The sequence below is a fragment of the Chaetomium globosum genome, genomic scaffold, assembly GCF_000143365.1.
Source record: "Chaetomium globosum CBS 148.51 scaffold_1 genomic scaffold, whole genome shotgun sequence".
Taxonomy (NCBI): domain Eukaryota; kingdom Fungi; phylum Ascomycota; class Sordariomycetes; order Sordariales; family Chaetomiaceae; genus Chaetomium; species Chaetomium globosum.
The window spans coordinates 669,524-694,482 of record NT_165976.1 but is presented as its reverse complement, the minus strand read 5'-3'; the positions used below and the strand labels follow the sequence as shown (position 1 = coordinate 694,482).

Genomic DNA, 24,959 nt, shown 5'->3' with positions numbered 1-24,959 from the left:
TTTGATTCGTTCTGTGCTCCTCCCTTGTGAAAGGCGATCTTGACCCCTCCATCGAGGGCGTGCCACTATACAGAACCTCGATCATAGTGAAGTTATGGGACGCCGTGGTTGGATGGCAGTGTTGTTGAGGACTAGAAAGACTGAGACCAGGTTTTTGACTCTGAGCAACTTGAGGACACGGCCAAGAGGTTTAGTGTCGGTGATATCGATGTCTGTAAGCCAGATGGGTGTCGAGTTGTGGTCAAGGTGGGGGGTATGATTGCTCCCGGTTGGTTCGTTTAGATATCAGGCCCGTCTTGAGAGCGGTTTCAGGTACCGATGCCGATTGTGATGCGGATCGGAAGTTGAGGGCCCCTCACTAGCAAGCTCATGGGAGGGAGGGACGGATTAATATTGGTTTTCCGGTGCGAGGCAAGCGAGTCCTTTGAGCAGCTTGGTGCGTGGTCAGTCGAGAGATCTGCCGTGGTGGTTGTCTTGATTTGTGTGGTTTCGACATCGCCCACCAATCAATAGCTCCAACTCTTTGTCTGTTTCCTTTGAGTGACGACACATGGAAAGCTTGTGAAAAGCAATTGTTCATCACTCAACTAATCCTGTTTACCAAGCAAGGTATAATACACAAGTCTGTACGCACGCTGAGTCCAATTGCTCCCCATCCCCCAATCCTCTCCCCTCATGTATCACCACCATGTCATCGCCTAACATGGAGAAAGTATTCCCTTCAAAAACCGTTCCAGCTCCGGAATGTTTCATTCCAAGCCCCCATTTTCTCGAGTTGGCCGCAACCCGGATCGTAGTAGCTCACTACTTACGCATCCGATTCCTGAATCTCATGAGAAATATTAGGTATTCACCGCTTCTTGACACACTGCTAGAAAATGGATATAGCCCCGAGCGGCTATATGCAGTAAAAGCGCAGTCGTCCGCGATGTACGACAGGTTTGAGGCGGCTGGGAAGGGATTCCGGGATTTGGATGGTTTGGATTGCGAACACAAGTGGGTTGAATGTCATGAAAAGGCAATGTCAGAATTTGGCAAGGGAGTGAAGTTATTGGAGGCTTTTGAGAGCGAGGCAGATAATCTGGCGGTGGAGTGGGAGTGTACGATGATGTTTCCTTTGCCGAAGGTTGCGGTGGGGGGGCCGTTCCCTGGCATTGAGGATCGAAACGACTACGAAAACAATCATGCTGGCCGGAATAACCCAAAGCCACCTTAATTCCCAAATATTGACCGGCCTTACTTGTATTTACTTCGTTTCCGCACACCGGTACCTATGGGGCAAGGCTTCAAGCTGGACTAGGAACGTTCTTCTTGTGCCTGGTCGACCGTTATGCAATTAGGTTTTCCCACCAATGTCAAGTCATGAGCATAGATCCTTACTTCAAGGGAATAATTTTGCTTTAATTTCAATCCCAAGCATCCCGCTGCTCTCTGTTTCATTTCTGGATTCCCAATCTATAGCGCTCCTCCACGACGAGCTGTTTGACAGCCCACCTGACACGGTGACATGCCAGAAATAGCCGCCTAAGAGGCTGCCAGCTTTAATCAACTTCAAAGTGCCGATCTCCTCGTTACCTCCCTCCACGTTGCGATTTCACATCGGCGGCCGAACTTGACCCGATGACGGGGATCGGGGTGACGCATCATCTCAGGGGCCGCTCCATCTTGAGCAGCCTAATTACACGCTCCTGCCTGCTACCCGGTAAACAAAGTGAATTCCAACTTCGAAAAATAGCAATTTTCCGTCTCACAAAACCAGCTTTGCCACGAGCATCGATATCGGGGTAGCGAGAGCCCTTGGCGTCTGGATCACGTCCTCGCTCGCGGACTCCTCTTCGGCAACGCGCCCTTGTTTCCCGTTCATGATTAACCAGAACACAATCATCATAGAATGGTTTGACTCGGATAGCGGTTACAGCGGGAGACAAAGCCGATCTCGAGGCCGCCAGTGCTGGAGGAAGGACCCGCGGGCGGGAAGGGTCGGGTCAAGCGATGCTTGGAGGGTGGATCGCAAATGGGGCTGTTTCACTCACAAGAATGGGGTGCTCGGTTCGACGGCCCGGCTATTCGACTTACAAACCACGGATGACAAGCAACAGCACCCCCATCAAGCCCCATACGCTCGGCGGGTGTAGCGGCATGTCAGCATCTAGGAGATTGTCATGCAGGCCATGCCAACACCGCCCACGGCTGGCCCTGGCTGACCCCGACATCTTTGCACTGACTGATAAACAAAGTCCGATGCCCCAAGAAATGCCGGCAATGGTCTGGCCGAGAATGAACGAAACTACCTACCTGCCTGATACTCACGATATCATTGTGAACATAATGGTGTGAAGATACAAACACAAAGCGCAGCCAAGCTTTCAGCAGTGCCCGTTCTGTGACATCGGAGAATTTCCGACGTTACCTACACCAGCTGTTCATCAGCTCCCAGGTTTCGTTGCAGACGGGAACGTGCCGGGGGGGGTGAGCTGAGCCCGGCTGTGGGTCGTTTTGACGCCTGATTTCTCGTTTTCGTCGTTCCAGGCTCTCGGTCAAAGAAGAGGCCCCCGTATGGCGGCAATCGTTCCTGTCGGGCACCCTGACTTCGACTCAACGTTGTACCCACGCCCATTTTCTTCCCTCGGCGGCATCTTTAACACCGGGGATATCTCGGCCTACGGGGGAGGCCGCCACCCAATAACGAGAGCTCGTGGCTCCCTTTCGGCTCGCAGCCGCGAGTCTGGGGAAGTCTGGGGAAGCGGCAGGACTGCAGAAAGGCAACTACCGCGAATGATAGGCAACGCATATGTAAGATCCCAAACAACCTGCGTGCTTTACACCACAGTGAGAGTCGGCAGTCAAGAATTCACGGAATCTCCCGGCGAGCACCAGATCACACCCATGCTCGTCCGACCATGGCCTCAAATCATGCCATCCAGGGGCCAACGCGCCGCCGGCCTTGGTTGGTTTCCAACGCTCCCGCCGAGAACGCGCCAACCTCCTCTCCACTTTTTACCCCCGCTTCCTGGTTGACAGGGCCGATAAGCTTTTTCTCCGAGTCTGGTGAGGGTGGGATGACTGGTGATCGCATTTCTTTCTAGAATACGACACCATCCGGGCACGTATCCATAATGAGAGAGGCAACCGAAAGGGTGTGCCCAACGACGGCCTAATTTAGCGGTCTCCTTTCTCATTTACTCCGGTTCTCTCGCCATCGCGATGAGTTACCAAGCATGGCATTTCAAAGCAAACCACAAACATTCTGGGGATACCGCTCTGTGTGGGGGAGGGTGGCCGTGTTCTCAACGACTGGTATCGCGCGTGGTCTCATCTAGCGCGGTGCGCCGGCTGAGGATTCCTCTCGCCCGAGTCATTCATATAGTCTTTTGCTCTGCCCAGCGCGCAGCAGATTCCGCTAAAAAATCTGTCTCCGGATCCTCGCACGTGTTGCCGCGCGGATGTGCAGAGTCCGCCGTAGAATCCGGGGTTAATTTGGCTAATCGGGGCTTTATGCCCGGGGGGTCTCGACACAGGCACCCCCCTGTTTCCTTCACCACCCCTCCCCCCCGGTCAAACACCGCCCTGAGCACCGCCGAAGCACGCTCCTGCACATGTGACATCAGCGCAGGCTGTCCTCCAACGGGGGCGGCATGAGAAAGGAACAATCTCGGCTGAAATATCGTCCTTGTATCCTAATTGGGACCACGGCCATGTCACACAAGCCCCCCAGAGGCGGCAATTGCCCGAACGGCCCTGGGTTCCCCACGGAGAGCCACGGCATATCTGTTTACGGCGAGAATTCGGGATGCTGGGTCATGGTATGCCAGGGCAGTCCATCTGGGCTGCGCTATTCGTGCCTTGGCAGAAGCCGGTACATGTCATTTTGACGGTTTCTGTTTAGAGTCACCATGAAGACCCGCCGGGAGGGTAGCTAGCGTGTGGTTTAAACATGTGGACACCGCCTCGTGAAATCGTGTTCCTGGATGACTACTTAGGTAGTATCAATACCCAGATCTGGCCGTCCAACGGAGTTCGACTTTCCTCTCCGTCTTGGCCACAGCTCGCCATCGGGTCGCTGGAACCGACGTTGCGGCTCTGGGCCAGGGAACGCGTGGGTTTTCCAGGGCGAAGCGCGCACACTCCTTCACTGCCAACAATCCTTCCCCACCGGCGTGCCGTCATTGCCTCCTGCTCCGGGCCACCGTTCCTGGCGGATCACCCTTCCGGTCGTTTCAAGATTCCCCAGCTCCTCAACTTGCGTTAAAGACCAAGGCTCCGGCAAGATTCCCGACCTCTTGCCTGGTTCTAGACTACAGCCGCTCAGCCTTAATACTCCTTTCTCACCTTCCCCCATTCACCCTCACCCTCACCCAAGGGGCGCCGTCACGATGTCTGCCGACGCGAAATGGTCCCACCACGAACAGGCCCTGCCGGAAGGGACCACCGTTTCGTCAACGGCGTTGGATGACGCCGAGAAAGGCATCTACGACAACACGGCGGCATTACCGGTGATTGCCTCACCGCCAGTGGCCTACATCGATGAGAAGAAGGCGTTAGAGGCAGTCTCAACGACCGATGGCACGGTAACACCACCGAGTCCGCCGCCGGCAGCTGCCAAGAAACCCGCGAAGCCAAAGCCCAGCCGGTGGATCTTGTTCCAGCTCTGGTTCAACACGTACCGCAAGTTCTTCACTTTTGTCACGGTGCTCAACCTCGTCGGTATCGCCTTTGCAGCGGCGGACAAGTGGGATTATGCGAGAAACCACTTGGGCGCGTTGGTGCTCGGCAACCTGCTCATGGCCGTGTTGATGCGCAATGAGCTGTTCTTGCGGTTCTTGTACCTGATCTCGATCTACGGGTTACGAAGTGTATGTTTTCTACATGTGCCCCCACGCCTACCTACACGGCACCACTAACAATCTTTGTTCAGTGGGCACCGGTATGCATCAAGATCGGGGTGACGTCAATTCTGCAACATGTTGGAGGCATCCACTCCGGCTGTGCCCTCTCCGGCGCTGCGTAAGTAAACACGCCCCTGAGTGTTGAATAGCAACATTAACACAACTCGTAGCTGGCTCATCTACAAGATTGTCGACATCATCCGGTACCGTGCTATGCAGCACAGCTCGGTCATTGCAAGTGGCATCATTACGAACGTCGCTGTTATCATATCTGTTCTGAGCGCGGTTCCCTGGATTCGCAAGTTAGTACTTCGCCTAACTCCCATCACCTGGTACTTTGAGGTTTTAACGGCTTCTAGTAACTACCATAACACCTTCGAGAGACACCATCGCTTCATTGGGTGGCTTGGTATCGCGGTATGTACAATGTTTACTCAGGATTGGAGGTTAAGCTGACAGATACCTACCAGGCCACCTGGGTGTTCGTGGTACTGGGTGACCTCTATGATATCAAGACGGGAGAATGGAGAAGCGACTCGCACTCTTTGCTGAGTGCGCAGGAGTTGTGGTTCGCTGTGTTCATGACAATCTTGTTCGTCACCCTGCCTGATGCACCTCCACCAGCGGCAACACTTGACATTTACTGACACCGTCACAGCGTCCTCATCCCCTGGGTCACTCTCCGCGAGGTCCCCGTCGAAGTCGAGATCGTGAGTCTCCCTGGCCACCCCAAGTCTCGACCCTCCCCCCTTTCAACGCTAACAAGGATGAACGCAATTTAGCCGTCGCCCAAAGTCGCCATCCTCAAGTTCCAGCGCGGGATGCAGCAAGGGCTGCTGGGGCGCATCAGCCGCACGTCCATCATGGAGTACCACGCGTTCGGCATCATCAGCGAGGGCCGAAAGTCCGGCTGCCACTACATGATCTGCGGGGTGCAGGGCGACTTCACCAAGGACCTGGTCGCGGACCCGCCCAAGACGGTGTGGACCAGAGAGCTCAAGTTCGGTACGTTCCGCGCGCTGCTTTCTTGTCCGGCCTTCCTAAAAGGGCACGCGGGGGAGAATTCGAGACTAACACGGCTGCGCTAGCCGGCGTTGGGCACGCCTCGGCCCATGTTTAAGCGAGGAATCCGCATCTGCACCGGAACGGGCATCGGTGCGGCCCTGTCCACTTGCATTCAGAGCCCGGATTGGTAAGTCGTTTTTTTTTTTTTTTTTTTGAAATGTTGAAACCCAACTCCGTGGCCTCTCATCTATCATTTCATGGTTTGACAATGGTCTGCCCCCTAGGTTCCTCATCTGGATAGGATCCGACCAAGAAAAGACATTCGGACCGACCATCACCGGGCTCATCTACAACAACATCCCGCCCGAGCGCATGATCCTCTGGGACTCGAAAAAACGAGGGGGACGGCCCGACAGCGTAAAGCTGCTCAAGGAGGTGTGGGACAGCTTCGGCGCCGAGGTCATCTTCATCACAAGCAACATGCAGGGCAACGACGAGATGATGCAAGGTTGCCGCGCAGGTACGTTGTGACTTTTCCAAGCCTTGGCGGGTTGTTCTTGGGTGCCCTTGGGCCCCTTCGGTTTCTTGCAGACCGCTAACCTTTCCTGTTCCAGCCGGGTTGCATGCCTTTGGCACCCTGTGGGATTTCTAGCCGGCCCGACATCTCGCCGAGATCAAATGCGCCGGATTTTAGGGTTTGGGGGTTTGGAGGACATTTTTGACAATTATAACACATTGCATGGGGAATCAGCATTTATCACTAGAGCCTTTTTTTATTGTATTTTTTTTAGTGTTTGATACAGTCAAGAGGGAGCGAGCATGGGTCAAATCAGGAGTTGCATGACAGCCGCGGGGCTCGGGTGGGAGGCGATGGGTTCATTGTTTTGTTATACCTACGCCATCCCAAGAACATGAATTCAAGCCATCACGAAGGCGGGGTTTTCTCAGGGAAGCGGAGTTTCCAGGAACGCGTGCACTGCATACGTACTGCAGTAAGCTGATCGGCGGTCCCTCCCCCCGGCTACCTCCGTTTGCCGACTCCGACGGCGACGGACCCCCGCGAAGGACCTTACCCCCGGTATCCACCCGATCCGGTCCGTTCCCGGCGTTGTTCGAGCCAATGCCGTCCCCGGCGGAGCCATCGCGGCAGTCCTCTCCCAACGGGGACCACGCATACAACGCGTCATCCCACGCCAAACAATGACGAGGACCAAGATAACCAGGCTCGAGCCAAATGTGATGGCGCGCCGCACCCGCCCAGTCGGGCCGGCCGATGGCCGCAGTCTGAGCACCACCGCCCATCATTCCCCCATCCCGACCCATCTCCGCGCCCTTGTGTATGCGTGCATTATTTTGAGTGAGGGCGCGCGCGCCAGTCTCGGAGGAAGACCCGACGGGACCTTCCTCCCTCCCCAACCCAGACGCGGCTAGCGCGACGCTTGTCATGGGATGGCATTTTCTGCTTCGGTGAGAGGCGGGCAGGGGAAGGGAGGTGAAAATAAAAAAAATTAACTCTTTGGCAGGCGGCGGCGGCGGCGGCGCGGGACGATCGAGACCGCCAAGGAAGCGCGGAAAGGAACTCTCGTCGCACAAATCCAACCGAACGCGGACGAACCCCCATGCAGGCGGGAACCAACCCACAAACCTGTTGATCTGGACTCATCTCATCTTGCTGGAGCCGCAAAACTGGCTCAGCCCCCCCCCCTCCGTCCCCTTCCCGTCTCCCGTCTCCCGTCTCCCTGCCGTGCCTGTGACCAGCCCCAAGAAATTGGTGTGTTTCGAGAAGACGGACCTTCCCGTGGGTTTCCTAATCCGTCATGTTCCGCCTCTGGCCCGGGGGGTGGCCCGAAGTTGCCGGTGCGTGAGGGGGATCTGGGCCCTGGCGCGCGCCGCCTGCTGATGGCCCACAAACCGGGTTACGGTGGTGCTTGGCGCTGGTTTGGCGATCGTGGAGGGGGGTTTGTTTGGTGGGGGTTTTTCAATTGTGGTGGGATTGGGATTGAAGGGCGGCAGGCCAGGACAGTCGGGAAGGAGTTGTTGTGTCATTGGGCGCCTTAAGTAAGGTAGGTACACCGTAACTAGTTATAGGTAATATATTCGCCAGTGTTATCTTACTGAAGAGCCCTCCAACCTATTATATATACTTTGGGTACCTCTTGTTATCGGTGGATCACCTGCACAGTGCTCAGAAACAAGAGCTTACCTAGGTAGGTACGTAGCTATTTCGTCATCCGAGACCAATTACTACCAAGGCCATCCTGAATTCTCTTGAATGCCTGCCTGGTGGTACCTGGCCACCGCATTGTACAGATTGGCTGTGGATTTCGCAAATGTGTGAGGTTCTCTTTATCAATACCAACCCCTGCCTCGTTACAACTTACCTAGGTAGGTTGATACCTAGGTACCGAGATAATCTTCATGTTCTCTCGGCACCTATCGATGTCTTTACAGGATCCTCCTGTTACCAACAGTCCTTTCCATTTTGTTACAATGTTTTTCGGCTCAAGAAGCCCGTAATTCATGTCTCGCATGTCATTATGGTTGCAAAAAGTACCTGCCCAGTTACTTCGTCTCATAATAGGTACTATACCTTACATTACCCACTGGTGGATCATAAGTTTCATTGCCTGCCCCCTGGAGTGAATAATTATCACATTGCGGAACAATGCAATGGTGAACAATGTGGGACGAACGCCCTAGATGATAAGTGGTGATCATTCAAGAGGGGTTGGTACATGTACTCTGTGCCGAGATTATGAAACCAGTTGATAGGAGATTGAATGGTCCGAGAATTCATTCCACGTTGTACCTCCACGTATGTACATGTAGCTTTACTCCATAAATTTCTCCAGCTACCGCCTGACGTAGCTCGGGAACCACCTATGGAACTCTCCAAACACCGATTCCTCGCTCACCTTGAATCGGCCACCACCACCCTCCAGCATTGAGGGCAACCCCCCCTGTCATCTGGCGAGATTACCAAATGAGCTGCTGCTCCAGATATCCTTATATTTACGACCGACATATGGAATCAGTCAGTCTTACGCCGACCTCTTGGCTCTCTGTCGAACCAATCGCCATCGTTCTGGGCCCATGGCCATCCGTGCCCTCTACGATACAGTTATATTGCGGTCAGAGCGTGCCATGACCAAACTTCTCATCATCCTCATCTTGTTCCCTGAGCGGCGACGATGGATCCAGACTTTCTGTTGCACAGAAAGTCTATCGGGGAGGAAACGCAGGACTTCTCAGCCAAAGCCGATATACCCATTGTTGGCAGGACTCGCAGAACTCTCTCTCCAGGGTCGACAGGATATTCACTGTGGCCAAAAACTTGCGGAAGTGTTCGGCCTGCTAAAAGTCCGCCAGCTTGACAACGCCGAGACTTCACGGTTCAGACAGGTACTGTTTTATGTGCTACTTTGTCTCATGCCGGTGCTTCAGGAATTGAGATTCCCAGCCGATATCACCTGGGGAAAGTGGGACCAGCCCAATACCCAGTCCATGACTCGAGAGATGATATCGATGATCTTCAAGCAACGAGGTCAACATATCGTGCTGGCAAAGCTTCTACGTCTCAGTTTGCAGCACTCAGCAGAATCGAACAACGCCACCAAGCTTTTCCCTTGCCCTAACCTGAAGTTTCTGTCATGTTACTTTGACGAGGGGCTCTTGACTTCATATCAAGCCGTCTCACTTCTTCAGTTCCCAAAGCTTGAACGGATAACTCTCACGTTCGGCGGCGACTTTTGGCTCGACACATTTTTCCAGCCCCCCACCAACAGAATCTGGCGGGAACCACTGAATTCCAAGAGTGTATTTGCAGCCGTGAAGGATTTGCATGTGTTACCGAAGACACTTTCACTCGAAGTCCTTTCATCTTTCGCGGATGGCATCGCAAGAACATCTCAGCTGGAAACCTTCCATATTCGGGGCCTGGATCCAAGCAGCTCGATACACGCGTACAGGCCCGGAAATCCGTTGGTCACCACCTATGATAGCCGGCGGTGGGCTAACCTGAACAACAGTATTCTTCGACACCTTGCTCCCACTTTACGGTGTTTGGTGGTGGGCCACCCCCGGATGAGCCTTACCGACAGCTTATTGCTGTTCGGCCATCGTCAAAAGTTGGTCGGTTTGGAGAAACTCGTCAAGCTCGAAGAACTCGTGGCACCATCGTTCGCCATCTTCGGAGCTTTGTTCATGAAGAAACGACATGTCGATTCGTGGTTAAAGGGGCAGATCCATCCATCCTTTCCCACGTCGGCCTTGTTCAACCCCGATGACCCCAAAGCCCCTGGGAACGGGCCGGAGTATGCCGATCCTACCAACTCCGGAGATCCGAACAACCCGAACAAGCTTGTCCAGGTAGCGCGAACAACGAAACTGCCACCGGCTCCAAAAGTACTCGAAATTTACGAGGACGCTTTCAGTGACGCCAGATGGACTGAGATATCACCAACACCATTCCGGGACTCTTCCGGGAATGTCAATCGCATCCCTCGGTCGAGTGGTAAACTCGTTTTGTTTATGAAGGAGTTTGCCTTCGACTCCAGAAATAGATTCCCTAAGATGGAGCGAGTTGTGTTTTGGGCTCATGATTGGCATGGAACTTAGGGCGCCACAGTGGACGTACCAGGATATACGGAAGGTAGAAAATGCCTTCTCAGCGCAGGGAGTTTATTTTGCTTACAATAACCAACCGATGCAGCGCAAATTGCTATCTCGGAAGCCCGCTCAACCGGGCATGGCCTTCTGAGCCTGGGATAGCAAGCCAGCCCTTTGAGCGCTAACGAGGTACTTATGTACTAGATGCCCCATTGCCTGCCAAAATAATGTAAATTATATAATTAAACATCGTCGTCCACTGTCTTTACTTTTCCGCCGCCACGTGGAAACCACTAGCCTGATCAAGGCCTGACAAGATGGTCCAGTCGGCCCGCAATATTAACCATCCCGGATCCCGGCAGTGTCAAGTGGTATATCTTGATAACGTACTAGCCACCAAAATTCCGACTCCTTGAAGATGATGATGGCAGAGATGTAGGGGAAACATGGGACTGGACTGCTAAGAACCCCGTGTTGCATTGTGGCCCGGGAATATTCGTTCGCGCTTCAGATTCTAATACCACCTTCTAGTTCGACGTTGGTTTGCCCGCGAATTAGCGTGTGCCTAAACGGGGAGGTTGTCTGGGACACCCACAGCCTGCAGTCGGCCTCGGTGACGTGCTGTTCGTCCTGCATCTATAGGTACCTAATAAGATAATAGGAATTTCCATTTCAAAGAGGTAGCCGCTTAATAAGAACAGTCCTCTAGCACTCGTCGTGTACCTTAAGCACCTGTGTAAATACTCCCGACCAATCACATACTTCAAGTGCATTGCCCGAGGCGTCAGGAAGATGGGAATAACAAACAACTCTCAGGGTGGCGCTGGGGTGACTGGCAATCGTGTGTTCTTTGCCAGCGGCACCACAATCAAGGTTGCGCCTCTTCCACTTATACCTACCAGCCTGCATATATGATTACTCTACTTATCTCCGATGTGGTGTGCCCGGAACCCACTCTCAAGTCGCCCCAATCTCCTTCAGGAGGCTCAAGTTATGCGAGTGATAGAAATGCTGATGCCTGGAGTGGATTCGGGCGCCACGACAGGGGAACTTTGGTTGCGATTGGGCCGTTCGTAACCTTCACAACCTTGAATACCACTCTCGATCCCATCCCGAGTACACACATGCGGGGTTGTTGCTACTTTTTGGTTGCAAACTTGGCCAATATTCGGGGGTTCTTACTCGGATCCATGGCCTTGGTAACGCACCTTGCTCGGCCCGCGGCAGATTTGTGGGGTGAAGGGGCCGCTAGGCATGGGATGAGATGGGATCTCCTCAGTGAATTCCAGGCATGCATGGTTGCTCAGATCTCTTGAGTGCAGATCGGAATTGGTACTTGAGTTTCGCTCCTCACCTCTTTCTCTGCTACTCTCACGCTCGCATCATTGACTCATTGAAGCCTCATACAACTTCTATAGGCTTCAGTCTGCGGGAAGACCATCATCTCGCATGGCCAAGCTCAAGTCATTGGCAACACTGCTTGCCACCACTTGTATTGGTGTTGCAATCGCATCGCCGACGCCCCAGCCTGCACTTGGCCCGCGCCAGTCTCAAAGCAGTTTCTGGTACGCCAATATCGACCACACATCGGCTAATGTGCGCGGCTTCGCGCCCGATCTCGATGGCGATTACAACTATGAGGTGTTCCGGGCTGTCACCCCCGGTGATGGCGCCGGTATCCAGACGGCCATCAACGCTGCCACTAATGGTAACACCCGACATGGCCAATGGTTTGCTAGCCAGCCGCGGGTATGCTTCACTCCATGATCCAATGTTGGCTAGGAACCTGTGCTAAAGCTCTCGCAGGTTGTCTATATCCCGCCTGGGGAGTACGTCATCACAGAAACCATCAAGATGAATACGGACACCATCATTATGGGCGATGCTACCAATGTGAGAGAATTACCGCAACCAGAGGACCCAGTATGCTAATAAATCCCAACAGCCCCCTGTCCTCAAGGCCTCATCCAACTTCCCCCGTGATGGCACTCTATTCTCCGGTCAGGACCCGACGACCGGCATCTCGGGCGAGCTATCCTTTGCCGTCAGCCTCAAGAACATTGTCCTCGATACCACCAACGTTCCCAGGGACGCACCTTTCGTCGCCCTCTGGTGGGGTGTAGCCCAGGCTGCCCATCTCCAAAACGTCAAGATCCGTATGCCCAACTCGAGCAATGGCGCGGGCCACTCTGGCATGCGCCTGGGTCGGGGATCTACTCTGAGCGTGTCGGACGTGCGCATCGAAGGTGGTCAGGTAAAAAGACCGGCCTGACGAGTGGACCCAGACAGGATGGAACTGACCTTGAGCTTTCACAGAACGGCATCTGGTACAACGGCCACCAACAGGCCGTGTTCAAGAGCATCAGCTTCTATCAAAACACTGTGGGCATGCTCATCGACGGTGGCAGCACCATAAGCATCATCAACCCGACCTTCGACACCGTCGGCACTGCCGTCCTCAACACCGGCGGCTCGCCCTGGATCGCCCTCATCGACGCCAAATCCATCAACTCCGGCGTGACCTTCAAAACCACCTCCTGGCCCAGCTACCTAATCGAAAACCTCGACAAAGACACCCTCCACACCAACATCGCCGAAGGCCCCGGCGACTTCACCCTCCCGGCGCAATCCCACATCTCGCAATTCACCTACGGCAATACCGTCAACCGCAACCCCATCTACGGGCCCACCACCTCCCCGCTCTCCCGCCCCTCGGCCCTCGCCCCCTCCGGTCGCTACCCGGCCCTCCCGGCCCCCAACTACGCCTCCACCCCGGTGACCTCCTTTCTCAACGTGAAAGACCCGGCCCAAAACGGCGGTCGCACCATCCTCGGCGACAACACCAAGGACGAGGCCGCCGCCCTCAACGCCATCCTCCAGCTGGCCGCCAGCCAGTCCAAGATCGCCTACTTCCCCTTTGGCAAGTACCGCGTCGAGTCGACCCTCCTGGTCCCGCGTGGCAGCCGCATCGTCGGCGAGGCCTGGGCGACGATTGTGGGGAGGGGGTCGTACTTCAAGGATGTGAGCAACCCGAAGCCGGTGGTCCAGGTCGGCCAGCCGGGTGATGTCGGCGTGGCACAGATTCAGGATATGAGGGTGACGGTGGGGGATGTGTTACCGGGCGCGATTCTGATGCAGTTCCATATGGCGGGCGCGAAGCCGGGGGATGTGGCGGTGTGGAATAGTCTGGTGACGGTGGGCGGGACGAGGGGCGCGTCGGCGCTGACGAATGCGTGCCGGGATGCGGCGGCGCAGTGCAAGGCGGCGTTTTTGGGGATGCATTTTGCGAAGACGTCGTCCGTGTATGTGGAGAATGTGTGGAACTGGGTGGCTGACCATGTTGCGGAGGACTTTGATGGTGGCAGCAGCTTCGCGGCTGGGAGGGGTGCGTTGGTGGAGGCGACCAAGGGGACTTGGTTGCATGGTCTGGGGTCGGAGCACTGGTGGCTATATCAGCTGAACTTCCGGAAGGCGGAGAATGTGCTGGTGACGATGCTGCAGAGCGAGACGAACTACGACCAGGGTGACAACAACCTCATGGTTGTGCCCGCGCCGTGGACGGTGGATGAGGCTGGGTGGGGAGACCCGACCTTTGCGCATTGCGGTGCCGGGGATAAGAGGTGCCGGATGGGGCCTGCAAATTATTTCAACGGCGGGAAGGGTATTCACACGTATGCCTCGGCGAGCTGGGCCTTCTTCAGCGGGCCGGGCTACCAGGGGTGTGCTGGGACGTACGAGTGCCAGCGACACATGCACTTTATCAAGCAGAACCCTGTGGGATTACAGGCGTTTGGCTTGTGTAGCAAGGATGCGTATGCTACCTTGAGGCTGGCGGACGGCACCGACATTGTCACCTCGGAAGGATTTACGGGATCCTGGCCGGGTGGCGGTGGTGATGTTGCGCGGTATACCACTTAACCCATTTGGCATCTCAGTATGCAAGACCCTAGGTCAATAGCATTACTAATATGATGACATTGACAACGGGGCACTATTCCTTGATGCTCGCGGATTTGGAGAGATACGTTACTAGTATAACAGCCGTCGTTCGTATATTCATGTCACTTATCCTAACACTTCCCGTCAGTTCCAACGTGGGGGATCCTCTCACACTCACTCTGACGCGTTCCGCTAGCACCCCATACTGCTCATCCGGTCCAAACAACCGGTCCCGGGGCTTTATACTCAAGCAGCCTCATCTCATCGTCGGGCACGTATCCACCATTGACAAATTGGTTCACAGGAATCTTGAGGCCTAAACAACAAACAGTAAGGTAAGCCAATGTGTTATGATCCCTCGCATTAGACTATACTCACCCGGGTCATCGACCACATAAGTTCCCGGAAATTTGGCGAATCCTGCCGGCGTTCCTCCACCAGGCCCGATGACGTTGACATGGGCGCAGTTGACATACCACTGGCTGTAGTTGGACATATGCGTGGGCATCCATTGTTCAATACGCATCAGGTATTTCCCTGGCGGCGTGGTCTCCGGAACCGTGAAGTTGAACTAGATCGTATCGTGGTCAGTACCTAGTCATGTTTTTATCCACGTTCAGGGGCCGAATCGACCGAGCAATCCCAAACTCACATCGTGCGCCCCCCATACCATCCACTCATTGTTTCCCACCGGACCACCATAGGCAATCTTGAACCAGTCCCCGTCGCCCTTGTAAGTCTCGAGCTCACCGTCGGGGGCCTGGGAAAGGTAGACTTGTGCAGGGCCCGGGTGCCAGAAAACACCGTATTTTCCGTTGCCGTCCCACGAGACGCGGAACCCAATTTCGGACCCAGCTACCACGTCAGCCGTCTCGGTCTTGGCCGCGGAATCAAAGGCACTTCTGCCGCAGGTGATGTCGGGGTGGTTGATGTCCATCTGCGGCGGCGTTTTGGGGAACTCGTTGCCCGGGGGATACGAGTCGGGGCCGTATGCCTCGTGGTAGCCCACGTCGCTATATGTGTTAGGGTTATACAACAGGATAATGGTGGCCTTTGAATTACCGGACGTATTTCCATTCTAAGGTTTCGGTCCCGTTGACGAGGAGGATCCCCATTATTTCTTGGGAAAAGGGTCAGTTTCGATGGCCATGCACGGAGATGCGAAACTTACGATGGCCAAGGGCCCCAGGAGCGAGCGCTGCCGCTAAAATGGTTTCTAGATACAATCTCATCGTGGTCCCGGTTTTACTGTTACCAGTAGAGGAGATTTAAAACCCAGTAGTCTGCCAAACGGCTTTCCAGGGCTGGCTTGGGGCGTTTATAGGAGGAGCATTCCAAGTTCTCGCCCCCAAGAGTCCCACCCAAAGTTCTAAGTTGTTACATTGTGATAAAATCACGCTAGTATCGCCTGCATATGTAATATATGGCTAGTGGCCCAGCAGGGTGGGAGTTAATCTCGCTGTTAGAGAATGGCGGCCACTGTGACAACCTCTGGGGTTGCAGTCATGGAGCTGGAGCTCCATTGGTAGCGTTGACAGGCGGACAAGTAGGCTTGAGGTGTCACAGGATGCGGGGGTAATATGCCGATGGAACAACCGCTGCAATCAGATCCACGGCAAATGTTGCCAGATAATCCATATATAGATTACTGGAGCTCGGGCCGCGTTGGGGCGTCCTCCTATTCCTGATTCTTCACTCCCGTTCCGGGTTGCGGACCATGTGGAGGGTAACCTTTCATAGGTAGTTAACCCCGAGCCCCCACAGCCACCGTGCAAATGATCTCCCCGTGAAAAATAAGAGCAAAGTTTAGTGGCCTCGGGACATTCTACCACGTTGCGTTGTTGCACCAGCCGGGGTTCGTGGAACAAGCATTGTGTACAGTTACATGGGCTTCTTGAAATGCCGTACGTCAATGGCGGCCCGGCTTGGTTATCCCCTTGCGATGCAAGGGCCTTGGCTAAACACCGTTGGTTGCCCGTTTTCTGGTTCCGAGGCTGCCGGTTCCTCTCCCTCCGTCAACAGTCTCGAGTATTGTTACCAGATTTGGTCATCCTTACTTCCTCCGTTGCGTCGTGTTGATTCCAACTTCCAAGATGCAACAAAGGCAGAACCTGCTCCGTACAACCACATGACAGCATACATATGTTTTCGAAACCATGAGCGCTGGTCTACAACACCGTACCCAAGCGGCCTGTGCTGGGGTTGGGGGGTATTGAAAGCTTATCGAGTTACAATCATGACCAAATACAAAAAGTCCTGAAACATGTCCTTAACATTCGGGTTATTCATTCGGTGAATCAGACTACATACGGGTCACGGTGTGACTCGAGGGTCACCTCGACAGCATGTATCGTAGAAGCAATGCGCATATCAGATTGACGGCTGGGTCGAACCCCTCGCAACTACATGTAGAATACGTGTACTGTGACGCACTTCCCATCCTTGACTCCGTTACTCATTACCCTCGTACCCATGGGGGTATTTCTTATTCAGTCTACGAATCTCATCAATAGCCCTAATGCCGAATCAGTAACCTCGGTTGGGCACATGGATACCTAATTGAGAGGTCAATTATTTACATTTGGAGGAATTCATCGCGATCAGGAAAAAGTGTTGCCGCATGCAGATTGAACTTCCTAATAGTGATGGTCAGATCAGTGTCCGGGGGCCGTAGCTGAAGGAAGCGGGACAGAACTAGAATTAAATATATAGGGAAAAGGAGCAGACAATAACAATGTAGGATAATTTGGAGCAGAAGGTAACGAAAGAAGCCGGAGAAGAAGCAGGATGCAAAGGACGTACAACGCATACAGCGCGTTCCTATCATCGTAGTCCTCCTTCGGCTCCGTTTGGCCGATGTGGGCGTGGTACGCCTCAAAGTAACCGCCATGTCTGAACTTATTTCGTTCCGGGCGCCAATTACCAAGCTCGTCTGGGGGCAAAACGTTAGCAGTGAGAGTCAAGGGAATTGGGAGGTTCCAGTACACTCATTGTGTCCATAAAAGCCAGCAGGGTCGAAAACAATGACCTCCCCGGAACATCTTTCGACAGCAGTATTTCCGAACCACAGATCTCCATGGACTAGGCTCGGCCGGAGCTTTCGGCCATTACTTTCCATAGGCTGCAACAACCTCGGGATTACCTTGTGGAACAATGCCGGAAGCAGCTCGTCCAGCGTAGGATTTGGGCCTGCCCTTTCTTCGCGAACTTGTAACACGTACCGCAGCCCACAGGCGAAGAAGGATTCCCAAGTATCGCACCAATCATTTTTCTGGGGCATGTCACCGTTGAAAGTCGTACAGTGAAAGCCAAATTTGCCATCGGGCGAGGTGCGGCTTCGATGCAGCTGCGCCAGCTTTGCGCAGAAAGGGCCTGGTTGAGGCAGCGCGTCGGTGAAGCTATGGTATTTGCAAAGGTAGAAGTAGGCGTTGGGTTCGCCTTGCAAACTACCCCAGGCGATGGGCTTTGGGCAGAAGTTGGGTACGGCGGCATGGATCGCTGAGGTAGCCTCAAACTCCCCCTTTAGAGCCTTTCTTCCCTGATGCCCAAGCGATATCTACCCGTGTGCTTTTAGTCATGTTGTTTTGGAGTCAGGATTCGAACTATACCTTAGTAAAGTAGCTTTCCTCGCCGCCATCTGGCTGACAAACCCGAATCCGCGAGATCCTTGCCCAACGGGACCCGGGAAGGTGCTCAATGCTGAGAATTCTTACGACATCGGGAATCTCTGGCGCGGGGTTCAAAGTTGTCAGAACATGCGAGTGCTGAGTCTAGCTGAGTGGTCTTGGAGATGCGTTTTACCGGCTAGAACGTTCACATCAACCAGAAATTCTGATGCCGTTATCTCGACGTTGGAGCTTGGGGAACCTGTAAGACTTTGAAACGCAGATGGTTCCATCATATCCCGGGCTGTATGTTTGAGTCGACGTTTGAGCAGGCTCCGGCCGGATTCGCGGATGTCGCCTTATGGAACTGAGCCACCCAGGAGGCAACACCAACCACCAATGAACTCTCGCCAGTACCGGGGTGAGGCCCCACGCTTTCCTGCAGGTCTCCTGTGCCTCTCGACTGGGGCGGACGAAGTCAATTTTGACACGAGGATGGAACCGGGGTACCAAATGAAAGATTGGATTCGATAAGTTCGACAACGTCAAATCGGTCTAAATTTGACCATTGAACATTGCCATGGTACAAGTTGATCAGGTAAGAGGAATCCAAGTTATCAATTATGTTGAATGGTGACCTAACTCAGATGAGCAGCCGCGGAGGAACCTCTTTTCGACGCTGTTGGCTCGTCCCACGACGGGCACAAGGTCAGAGAGATCGACCAGTCCATCATCTCTCCCCTCCTCCTCTGTTGAACCCAAGAAAGACGAACTGAAAGGCGCAATCGGCTTGACGACTATTCACGAACCACCATCGCCCGAGGAGACAAGCGCCGAGATAGTTTTTATTCACGGCTTGGGTGGTGGCAGTCGCAAAACATGGTGTTATTCCTCCGACCCCGAGCACTACTGGCCTCAATCATGGTTGCCGGCGGACAAGGACTTCATGGGTGTGCGTGTCCACGTCTTTGGTTACAAGGGCGACTGGCTCGAACGTCGGGAGAGTGTATTAGGTATCCATGATTTTGGGCAGTCTCTAATCGACGCTATCCGCAACCACCCCGGCATTCTCCAGGTCGACACGCGCATCATCCTCGTTGGCCACAGTATGGGAGGGTGCGTGGCCAAAAAAGCATACATACTGGCACGCCAGGACCCGGCTACAGCGGATATAGCTCGTCGAATGCATTCCATGTTCTTTCTCGCAACACCACACCGTGGGTCTAACATGGCCGCGATCCTAGAGAACATGCTGGCGGTCAGGTGGGGGAAAAAGCCCTTCGTAACGGAGTTGACTCCTAATTCAACGGTACTATCGGCCATTAACGACACATTCCGCCACTTTGCCCCGGAGCTCCGGCTGTGGTCATTTTATGAAACCTTACCCATGAGGGGTGCTGGGTTTATCAGTCGCATCATCGTGGACAAGCACTCTGGGACCCTAGGGTATCCGAAGGAAGAGATTACGGCCATGGCAGCGGACCACCGGCAGGTTTGCAAGTTCGAGAGCCCGGCCGACCCAAATTACAAACTCCTTCGGAATGCTTTGGCAACCGCCATTGGCTTAATTCGAGCGGCGCCAGGTTCTGGGCTAGGACAATATTACCCCCCTTCGTCCCCGCGAGAGGCCCGCGAGCGGTTATCCGCATTCTTAGAGATCCAAGATGCTCCGGAAGAAGATATCGATAGCCTCCAAAACCTAAAACAACCAGGGTCTTGTCAATGGTTCACCCAAAGGGCGACATTTGCCTCGTGGAAATGTGGCGCTTCACCTGGAATCTTTTGGCTTCTTGGACGACCAGGAGCTGGCAAATCCGTCCTAGCGAGTCACGTTGTCGAGGACCTACGAGACTCAAAGTATACGTGCAGCTACTTCATGTTCAAACATAACAGAAGCGAGACATCGACCCTGCACCACTGCTTCCGATCTCTTGCTTTCCAAATGGCGATTCAGGACGACAGTGTGAAGGAAGCAATCCTCCAACTCTCTCGGGACGGGTTCTCATGGGATGAGAAAGACGAAAGTAGTGTTTGGAAGAGACTGTTCACGAACTGTATTTCCAAAATACCCTCCGTCGTTCGACACTTCTGGGTGCTGGATGGCATAAATGAATGCTCAGGCTTCAATGCACTTTTTGAGAAGAGGCTTCTATCGAGCCTCCCACCTGGTATCCATCTTTTTGCCACAAGCCGCGGCGTGGAAGGGATTGAACGTGGCGTAGAGTCAATTTCGCCTACTGGGGTTATCAAGGAAACGTTGTCAGACATCGACACCCTCGAAGACATACGGCTTTTTGCAACCGCCGCACTTTCAAAGTTGACTCAACTAGAAAGCGACGAGGAACGCCAATACCTGTGTGAGAAGATCGTGGAGAGATCCCGCGACTCGTTTCTTTGGACGAGGCTCGTTCTCCAAGACCTTGCTGAGACGTGGACCAAGGAAACCATGGATGATGTTCTAGATGCTACCCCCGCCGCTCTATTCGACCTGTACTCATTAATGGTAAAGTCTCTGGGTAGGGACAAAGGGAACGCCATGTTGGCAAAGTCCCTTTTGACTTGGGTCGTCCTAGCTTGCCGCCCCTTAACAGTGGAAGAGCTCACAACAGCCATTAGCCTGGACACCAACCAGACTCTCCGAACGCCGGCGAAAGCAATCTCAGAACTATCAGGGCAGCTTCTCTTCATTGACGAGTTTACAAACGTCCAGATACTACACGAAACCGCCCGAGAGTTCTTACTCTCATCACAGGATGCCGGGGGTCCGCTTTCGATCGATCAGACAAACGGCCATACACGCCTTGGAAGTTTACTTCTTAAATACATTGCGGGTAACACCCCCAAGTCTTATCTCGGCCCAGGGGCTTTAGCAACGCCAAGAGACCATCATTCAACCACATTTGGGACGACATCAGACATTGCCTGGACGATCACCACATCTCTACTTGACTACGCATCGAGGTTTTTTTCAGAACACATCTTCCTTGGTAATACACAAGACGACCAGTTGGTGCACGACATGTTCGCCTTCTTCCAGTCCGATAGCTTGCTTTCTTGGATACAGCATATTGCAACTAACGGTAACCTCGCACCTCTCATTCGCACCGCTATGAATTTGCGAGCATACCTCAATACCAGGTTCAACCATCTATCAACCCCAGATGAGGTCACTCAGGTTCTTCAAGGCCAGCTAACGGAGATTCTGCACATCGCCGCCAGGTTTCGGGAACAACTCTTGCGTTGTCCTTCCGCAATCCACCGCCTCATCCCGCGCCTTTGCCCACCGGATTCAATGATATCTCGGAACTTTTGCAAAGCTCCACGTTCATTGTTATCGCGACGGTATGAGATTAAGGGTCTTCCACCCAGTTCATGGGACGATTGTGTCGCTCGGATGGATTTCCCACAAGGGCGTCCTTTGGCGGTACGGTACGGGGAGGGCCATATCGCCGTTGGGCTGTCTACTGGCGATATCTTTCTGTACCACGTATCTCCCCTGCAGGTTGAGCAGCAACTCCAGCACCCAGAGGGCGTTCGGCTTCTGGAAGGGTTTTGGCATCATGGACTTCTGGCCTCTTGTAGCGCAAAGCACCTGGTTGTGTGGGATATAAAAGTCGGCACAATTCTTTACTCGTTCTCGTTACGGTCATGTCCATCAGCTGTCATCTTGCTCGGCGCCCAAGAAATCCTGTGTGCTTCCGAGCGCTGTGAGTTAACGAAATGGTACGTCGCGTTCACGAGGGCACAACACCCATCCCCCCCCACTCCTCTGGTAGTTGCCTGTTTTGCTAACGCCTTGGGTATGACCTCTTCAGGTCTTTGGACACAGGGGAACACGAGTCCATCTCATGGGTCAACCTCGAACTACATGTATACAATCATACGGAGGATCACAATCACTTTCCAGAATCCCAACCTAAGCCTCCCCTTTCACGACCGAACCGCGCTGCCTTTCTCAATACCGCCGATGGGACTCTTCTTGCCCTTGGTTATCAAGACGTGCCAATATTTATTTGGGATGCCCTTGAGGTGCAGGTCCTGGGAACAGTGGGCCAAGAAATGATCCCCACCGCTGGCCTTGATTGCATGGTCTTTCACCCCAACCTCGACATTTCAATGCTGTTGGTGGCATACCAACCGGGCGACCTTTGTCTGTTTGACTACAACACGATGGAGATGCTCGTCCGACGACGCCGCACCTACGCCACTGCCATTGCCTGCTCGCCCGACAACCAAAGAGTTGTCATAGGAAATGCCCAAGGGGCCATCGAGGTCTTCGACTTGGACTTGGATTGCGCCGCGGGGAGGGCCATGCTAACACTGGTTTACCGTTCCAGCCACCCATTGGACGACACGATACGCAGTATTGCGCTCAGTGCGGATGGGCTGCGTTTTGTTGATATACGGAACCGACAAGCGCGCGTCTGGGCACCTATCGGGTTGGTGAGAAGGAGTGTTGAAGGGGTCGAGGACCATGACCGCAACGTTGTCACGCGGCTGACGCTTCCTGAGTTACCGAGGGCACCCGACATTCCCAACTCTGTCACCAAATTAAAGATCACCAGTCCTCTTGTGGCTTCCAATGATGGAAGTGTGATCGTGGCTGGTAAAAGCAACGGTGATGTTGTTCTGTTCTCAGCCGTGGACGCCAGGGAGATCCTCATCTTATACCAGCACACCGGCAACTCATCCGTTGTCTGTGTTGTGCTTGTGGAATCGCGTAACCTGTTAATCTCAGCCAACGACGCTGGCCGTGTGGTACTGGCGGAAACGGCAGCAGCTTTGAGCCGACTCGGGTCAACTTCCGAGCCAAACGGAACTTTGATCCTATGGGACCGTGTCTTTGACGGCGCCGTTTCGTCCCTGACTGTTAATGCGGCTGGAGATCGTGTCCTAGTCAATGGCCGCTGTGCTGCTGAGCTCTGGGAACTCCCTTCCGGGGGAGTAGTTCGTCCCAATGCTACCACAACGGAGGATACGCATCCGGCAAACGCGTTGCCAGGAATGAGCGGTGCTGGATCGAGTCCTGCAGGCAATGAAACGAAGCTCGTCTCTCGCTACTCGTTTTGCCACCCGACTAATCTCGGTTGGTTTATCCTAGTCTCTGGGGATGTCGTACGAATCTACGCCTGGGCCGACTTCTCCGAGATGACAAAAAGCCAAGGTATCTTGCTCGCAAGAGACCCATCGCAACCGTCATCAGGCTTTGACAAAACATTCAAGCAGCAGCAGTTTTCGGCTGTCTCGAGATCATCCTACCACCTCGGACGCGATTTCGTGGTCGAGCTCTTCCGAGAAACAACCCTTGCGCCGCCGCGTCTATACCTATGGCCGTCGACCGCCTTGGACCGGTTCTCCGACTTGGCTGTGGCGCGACCCACTGTTGAGCCGCTTCTGGAGTCCGTCAGCCCAACTGCCATTGCCGTGCTAGGCATCGTGCGGCCGGCAAGGGTTCTGTTTTTAGACGTTGAGCTTTGGGTCTGCAGTGTAAACCTAGGGCACGAGGCGACGGAGGCCGTAGAGATTTCAGGGTTCAACAAGAGGGCAGGGTCAACGGCAGTAGAAAGGAAATCGCCTGTGCAACGCCATTTCTTTGCATTAAGCGAGTGGCGTACCCTTTCTGGGGAGCTGCGCTGCACAGTTGTTATCCCCCCCGCCCGGATTGTCACGGGGGTCGCGAGGAGCCGTGATGTTGTTGCACTTGCCGTTGGAGAACGGGTCGTGGTTTTTCATGGAGGTCTCCAATTCTCTGAGGACTACGGAACCATTGTGGTGTAGTCCGAACAATGTTGGATAGAGGCGTGGGGGGAGGTGGGGGGAGGGGGGGTGGTTATTGTGATGGTTGATGGGGTTTAAATGTAAGTCGCAGAGAATGTATTCGGCCAGTATCACCATTTCCTACCGATTCATCGTCCACAATAATTGCTTCTGCATTATTGCCATCGTACGCCATGTATATTCTCGACGTGGATCCTTGAAATAGACAAGGTATTGATCTATCATAGCTAGATAACTCATGTACAAACGCAACGTACACTAGAAAGAGCAGCTGTCTTAAATATGCTAACGCGGACCCGTGAGGGGGCAAACGAACACAAAGGCATTGGGCCTAATCATCCCGGGAGTGAGTCCCAACCGGCTTGACACAGCTCTCCAAGTTACCGTTGGCATGCCCGGGGACCTAATCTTTTAGCGTGGTTGTTATCAACGGAGAAAAGGGTGGAGTTTACGTACGTCATGTACGATAGAAAAGGGATCCCAGTGCGGATCCGTATGCGGGGTGTACTCGATGGCGTTCATGGTCGCAACAAGGTTCGGGTCGTCCTCCCCATACAGATGCTTCAGAAACGCATACATCATGTCGATACCTGCCGCATCTGTTAGCCGTTGCCGCAGCCCAAGCCACGCCACAAACTGGGGAACATCTCACCCGATGCTACCCCCGAACTCGTCCAGATCTTGCCATCCTCTGTCCACCGAGCGCTCGGCACCCAAGTGACATTCTCGCCGTGCGTCGTCACCCATGACCATAGAGCCTTGTTGCTCGTGGCACGGTGCCCATTAAGGAGACCGGAGGACGCAAGGATTGCGCTACCCGTGCAGACGCTGAGGAGGTATTCAAGTTGATCAAATCGGCGGCGCAAGAACGTCTCGATGGAGGTGTCATTGTTCTGCTCGAGCGTGACGGGGCCGAAACCTCCGGGGACGAGCAGAACATCGAGAGCCGGGGCGTCGCTAAAGCTGTGTGTGGCTACCAACTTGGGCTGGAGCATATAGCCGAGGTCCATGACCGGTCCTCCTGGCATTGCCGGCACCATCATGTGAGGCGGGTAGGCGGCGGTGACGGGGCCAGGCTCCTTGGCTATTATCGAAAGCGTTATTTTGTAGCGGGCAGACATCTATCAGGCCATCTTTC

General features: G+C 54.0%; 9 protein-coding genes across 9 annotated transcripts in view; 4 read left to right on the top strand and 5 right to left on the bottom strand.

Annotated features, from left to right (window-relative positions):
- Positions 1-1,216, top strand: part of CHGG_00228 (uncharacterized protein) — a gene marked incomplete at both ends in the record, with an annotated part of 3,091 nt that extends 1,875 nt beyond the window's left edge. Inside the window, 2 exons of the mRNA XM_001219448.1 lie at positions 151-253; positions 876-1,216. Coding sequence (XP_001219449.1) covers positions 151-253; positions 876-1,216 — 444 coding nt within the window. The remainder of the gene's footprint in view (positions 1-150; positions 254-875) is intronic.
- A 3,157-nt stretch (positions 1,217-4,373) lies between these two features.
- On the top strand, positions 4,374-6,543 carry CHGG_00227 (uncharacterized protein; the record flags this gene model as incomplete). Its single annotated transcript, XM_001219447.1, has 9 exons — positions 4,374-4,853; positions 4,916-5,004; positions 5,057-5,188; positions 5,268-5,303; positions 5,545-5,596; positions 5,669-5,866; positions 5,975-6,078; positions 6,176-6,411; positions 6,506-6,543. The coding sequence occupies 9 exons, from the start codon at positions 4,374-4,376 to the stop codon at positions 6,541-6,543; spliced, it is 1,365 nt and encodes a 454-aa protein (XP_001219448.1).
- A 177-nt stretch (positions 6,544-6,720) lies between these two features.
- Positions 6,721-7,193, bottom strand: CHGG_00226 (uncharacterized protein; the record flags this gene model as incomplete). The annotated part of the gene is made up of 2 exons (XM_001219446.1): positions 6,721-6,784; positions 6,880-7,193. The coding sequence occupies 2 exons, from the start codon at positions 7,191-7,193 to the stop codon at positions 6,721-6,723; spliced, it is 378 nt and encodes a 125-aa protein (XP_001219447.1).
- A 3,435-nt stretch (positions 7,194-10,628) lies between these two features.
- CHGG_00225 (uncharacterized protein) lies at positions 10,629-10,979 on the bottom strand (the record flags this gene model as incomplete). The annotated part of the gene is made up of 2 exons (XM_001219445.1): positions 10,629-10,715; positions 10,890-10,979. 2 exons carry the CDS (start codon positions 10,977-10,979, stop codon positions 10,629-10,631), a joined length of 177 nt encoding a protein of 58 aa, XP_001219446.1.
- A 431-nt stretch (positions 10,980-11,410) lies between these two features.
- Positions 11,411-14,417, top strand: CHGG_00224 (uncharacterized protein; the record flags this gene model as incomplete). Its single annotated transcript, XM_001219444.1, has 5 exons — positions 11,411-11,568; positions 11,918-12,248; positions 12,306-12,422; positions 12,505-12,753; positions 12,816-14,417. The coding sequence occupies 5 exons, from the start codon at positions 11,411-11,413 to the stop codon at positions 14,415-14,417; spliced, it is 2,457 nt and encodes an 818-aa protein (XP_001219445.1).
- Positions 14,418-14,647: 230 nt separating this feature from the next.
- CHGG_00223 (uncharacterized protein) lies at positions 14,648-15,670 on the bottom strand (the record flags this gene model as incomplete). Its single annotated transcript, XM_001219443.1, has 5 exons — positions 14,648-14,754; positions 14,817-15,009; positions 15,091-15,451; positions 15,501-15,558; positions 15,610-15,670. The coding sequence occupies 5 exons, from the start codon at positions 15,668-15,670 to the stop codon at positions 14,648-14,650; spliced, it is 780 nt and encodes a 259-aa protein (XP_001219444.1).
- Positions 15,671-17,092: 1,422 nt separating this feature from the next.
- On the bottom strand, positions 17,093-18,336 carry CHGG_00222 (uncharacterized protein; the record flags this gene model as incomplete). The annotated part of the gene is made up of 5 exons (XM_001219442.1): positions 17,093-17,132; positions 17,241-17,370; positions 17,424-17,994; positions 18,089-18,165; positions 18,240-18,336. The coding sequence occupies 5 exons, from the start codon at positions 18,334-18,336 to the stop codon at positions 17,093-17,095; spliced, it is 915 nt and encodes a 304-aa protein (XP_001219443.1).
- A 287-nt stretch (positions 18,337-18,623) lies between these two features.
- Positions 18,624-23,821, top strand: CHGG_00221 (uncharacterized protein; the record flags this gene model as incomplete). The annotated part of the gene is made up of 4 exons (XM_001219441.1): positions 18,624-18,641; positions 18,699-21,262; positions 21,413-21,766; positions 21,859-23,821. 4 exons carry the CDS (start codon positions 18,624-18,626, stop codon positions 23,819-23,821), a joined length of 4,899 nt encoding a protein of 1,632 aa, XP_001219442.1.
- Positions 23,822-24,152: 331 nt separating this feature from the next.
- Positions 24,153-24,861, bottom strand: CHGG_00220 (uncharacterized protein; the record flags this gene model as incomplete). The annotated part of the gene is made up of 3 exons (XM_001219440.1): positions 24,153-24,224; positions 24,278-24,420; positions 24,474-24,861. The coding sequence occupies 3 exons, from the start codon at positions 24,859-24,861 to the stop codon at positions 24,153-24,155; spliced, it is 603 nt and encodes a 200-aa protein (XP_001219441.1).
- Positions 24,862-24,959: the final 98 nt, after the last annotated feature.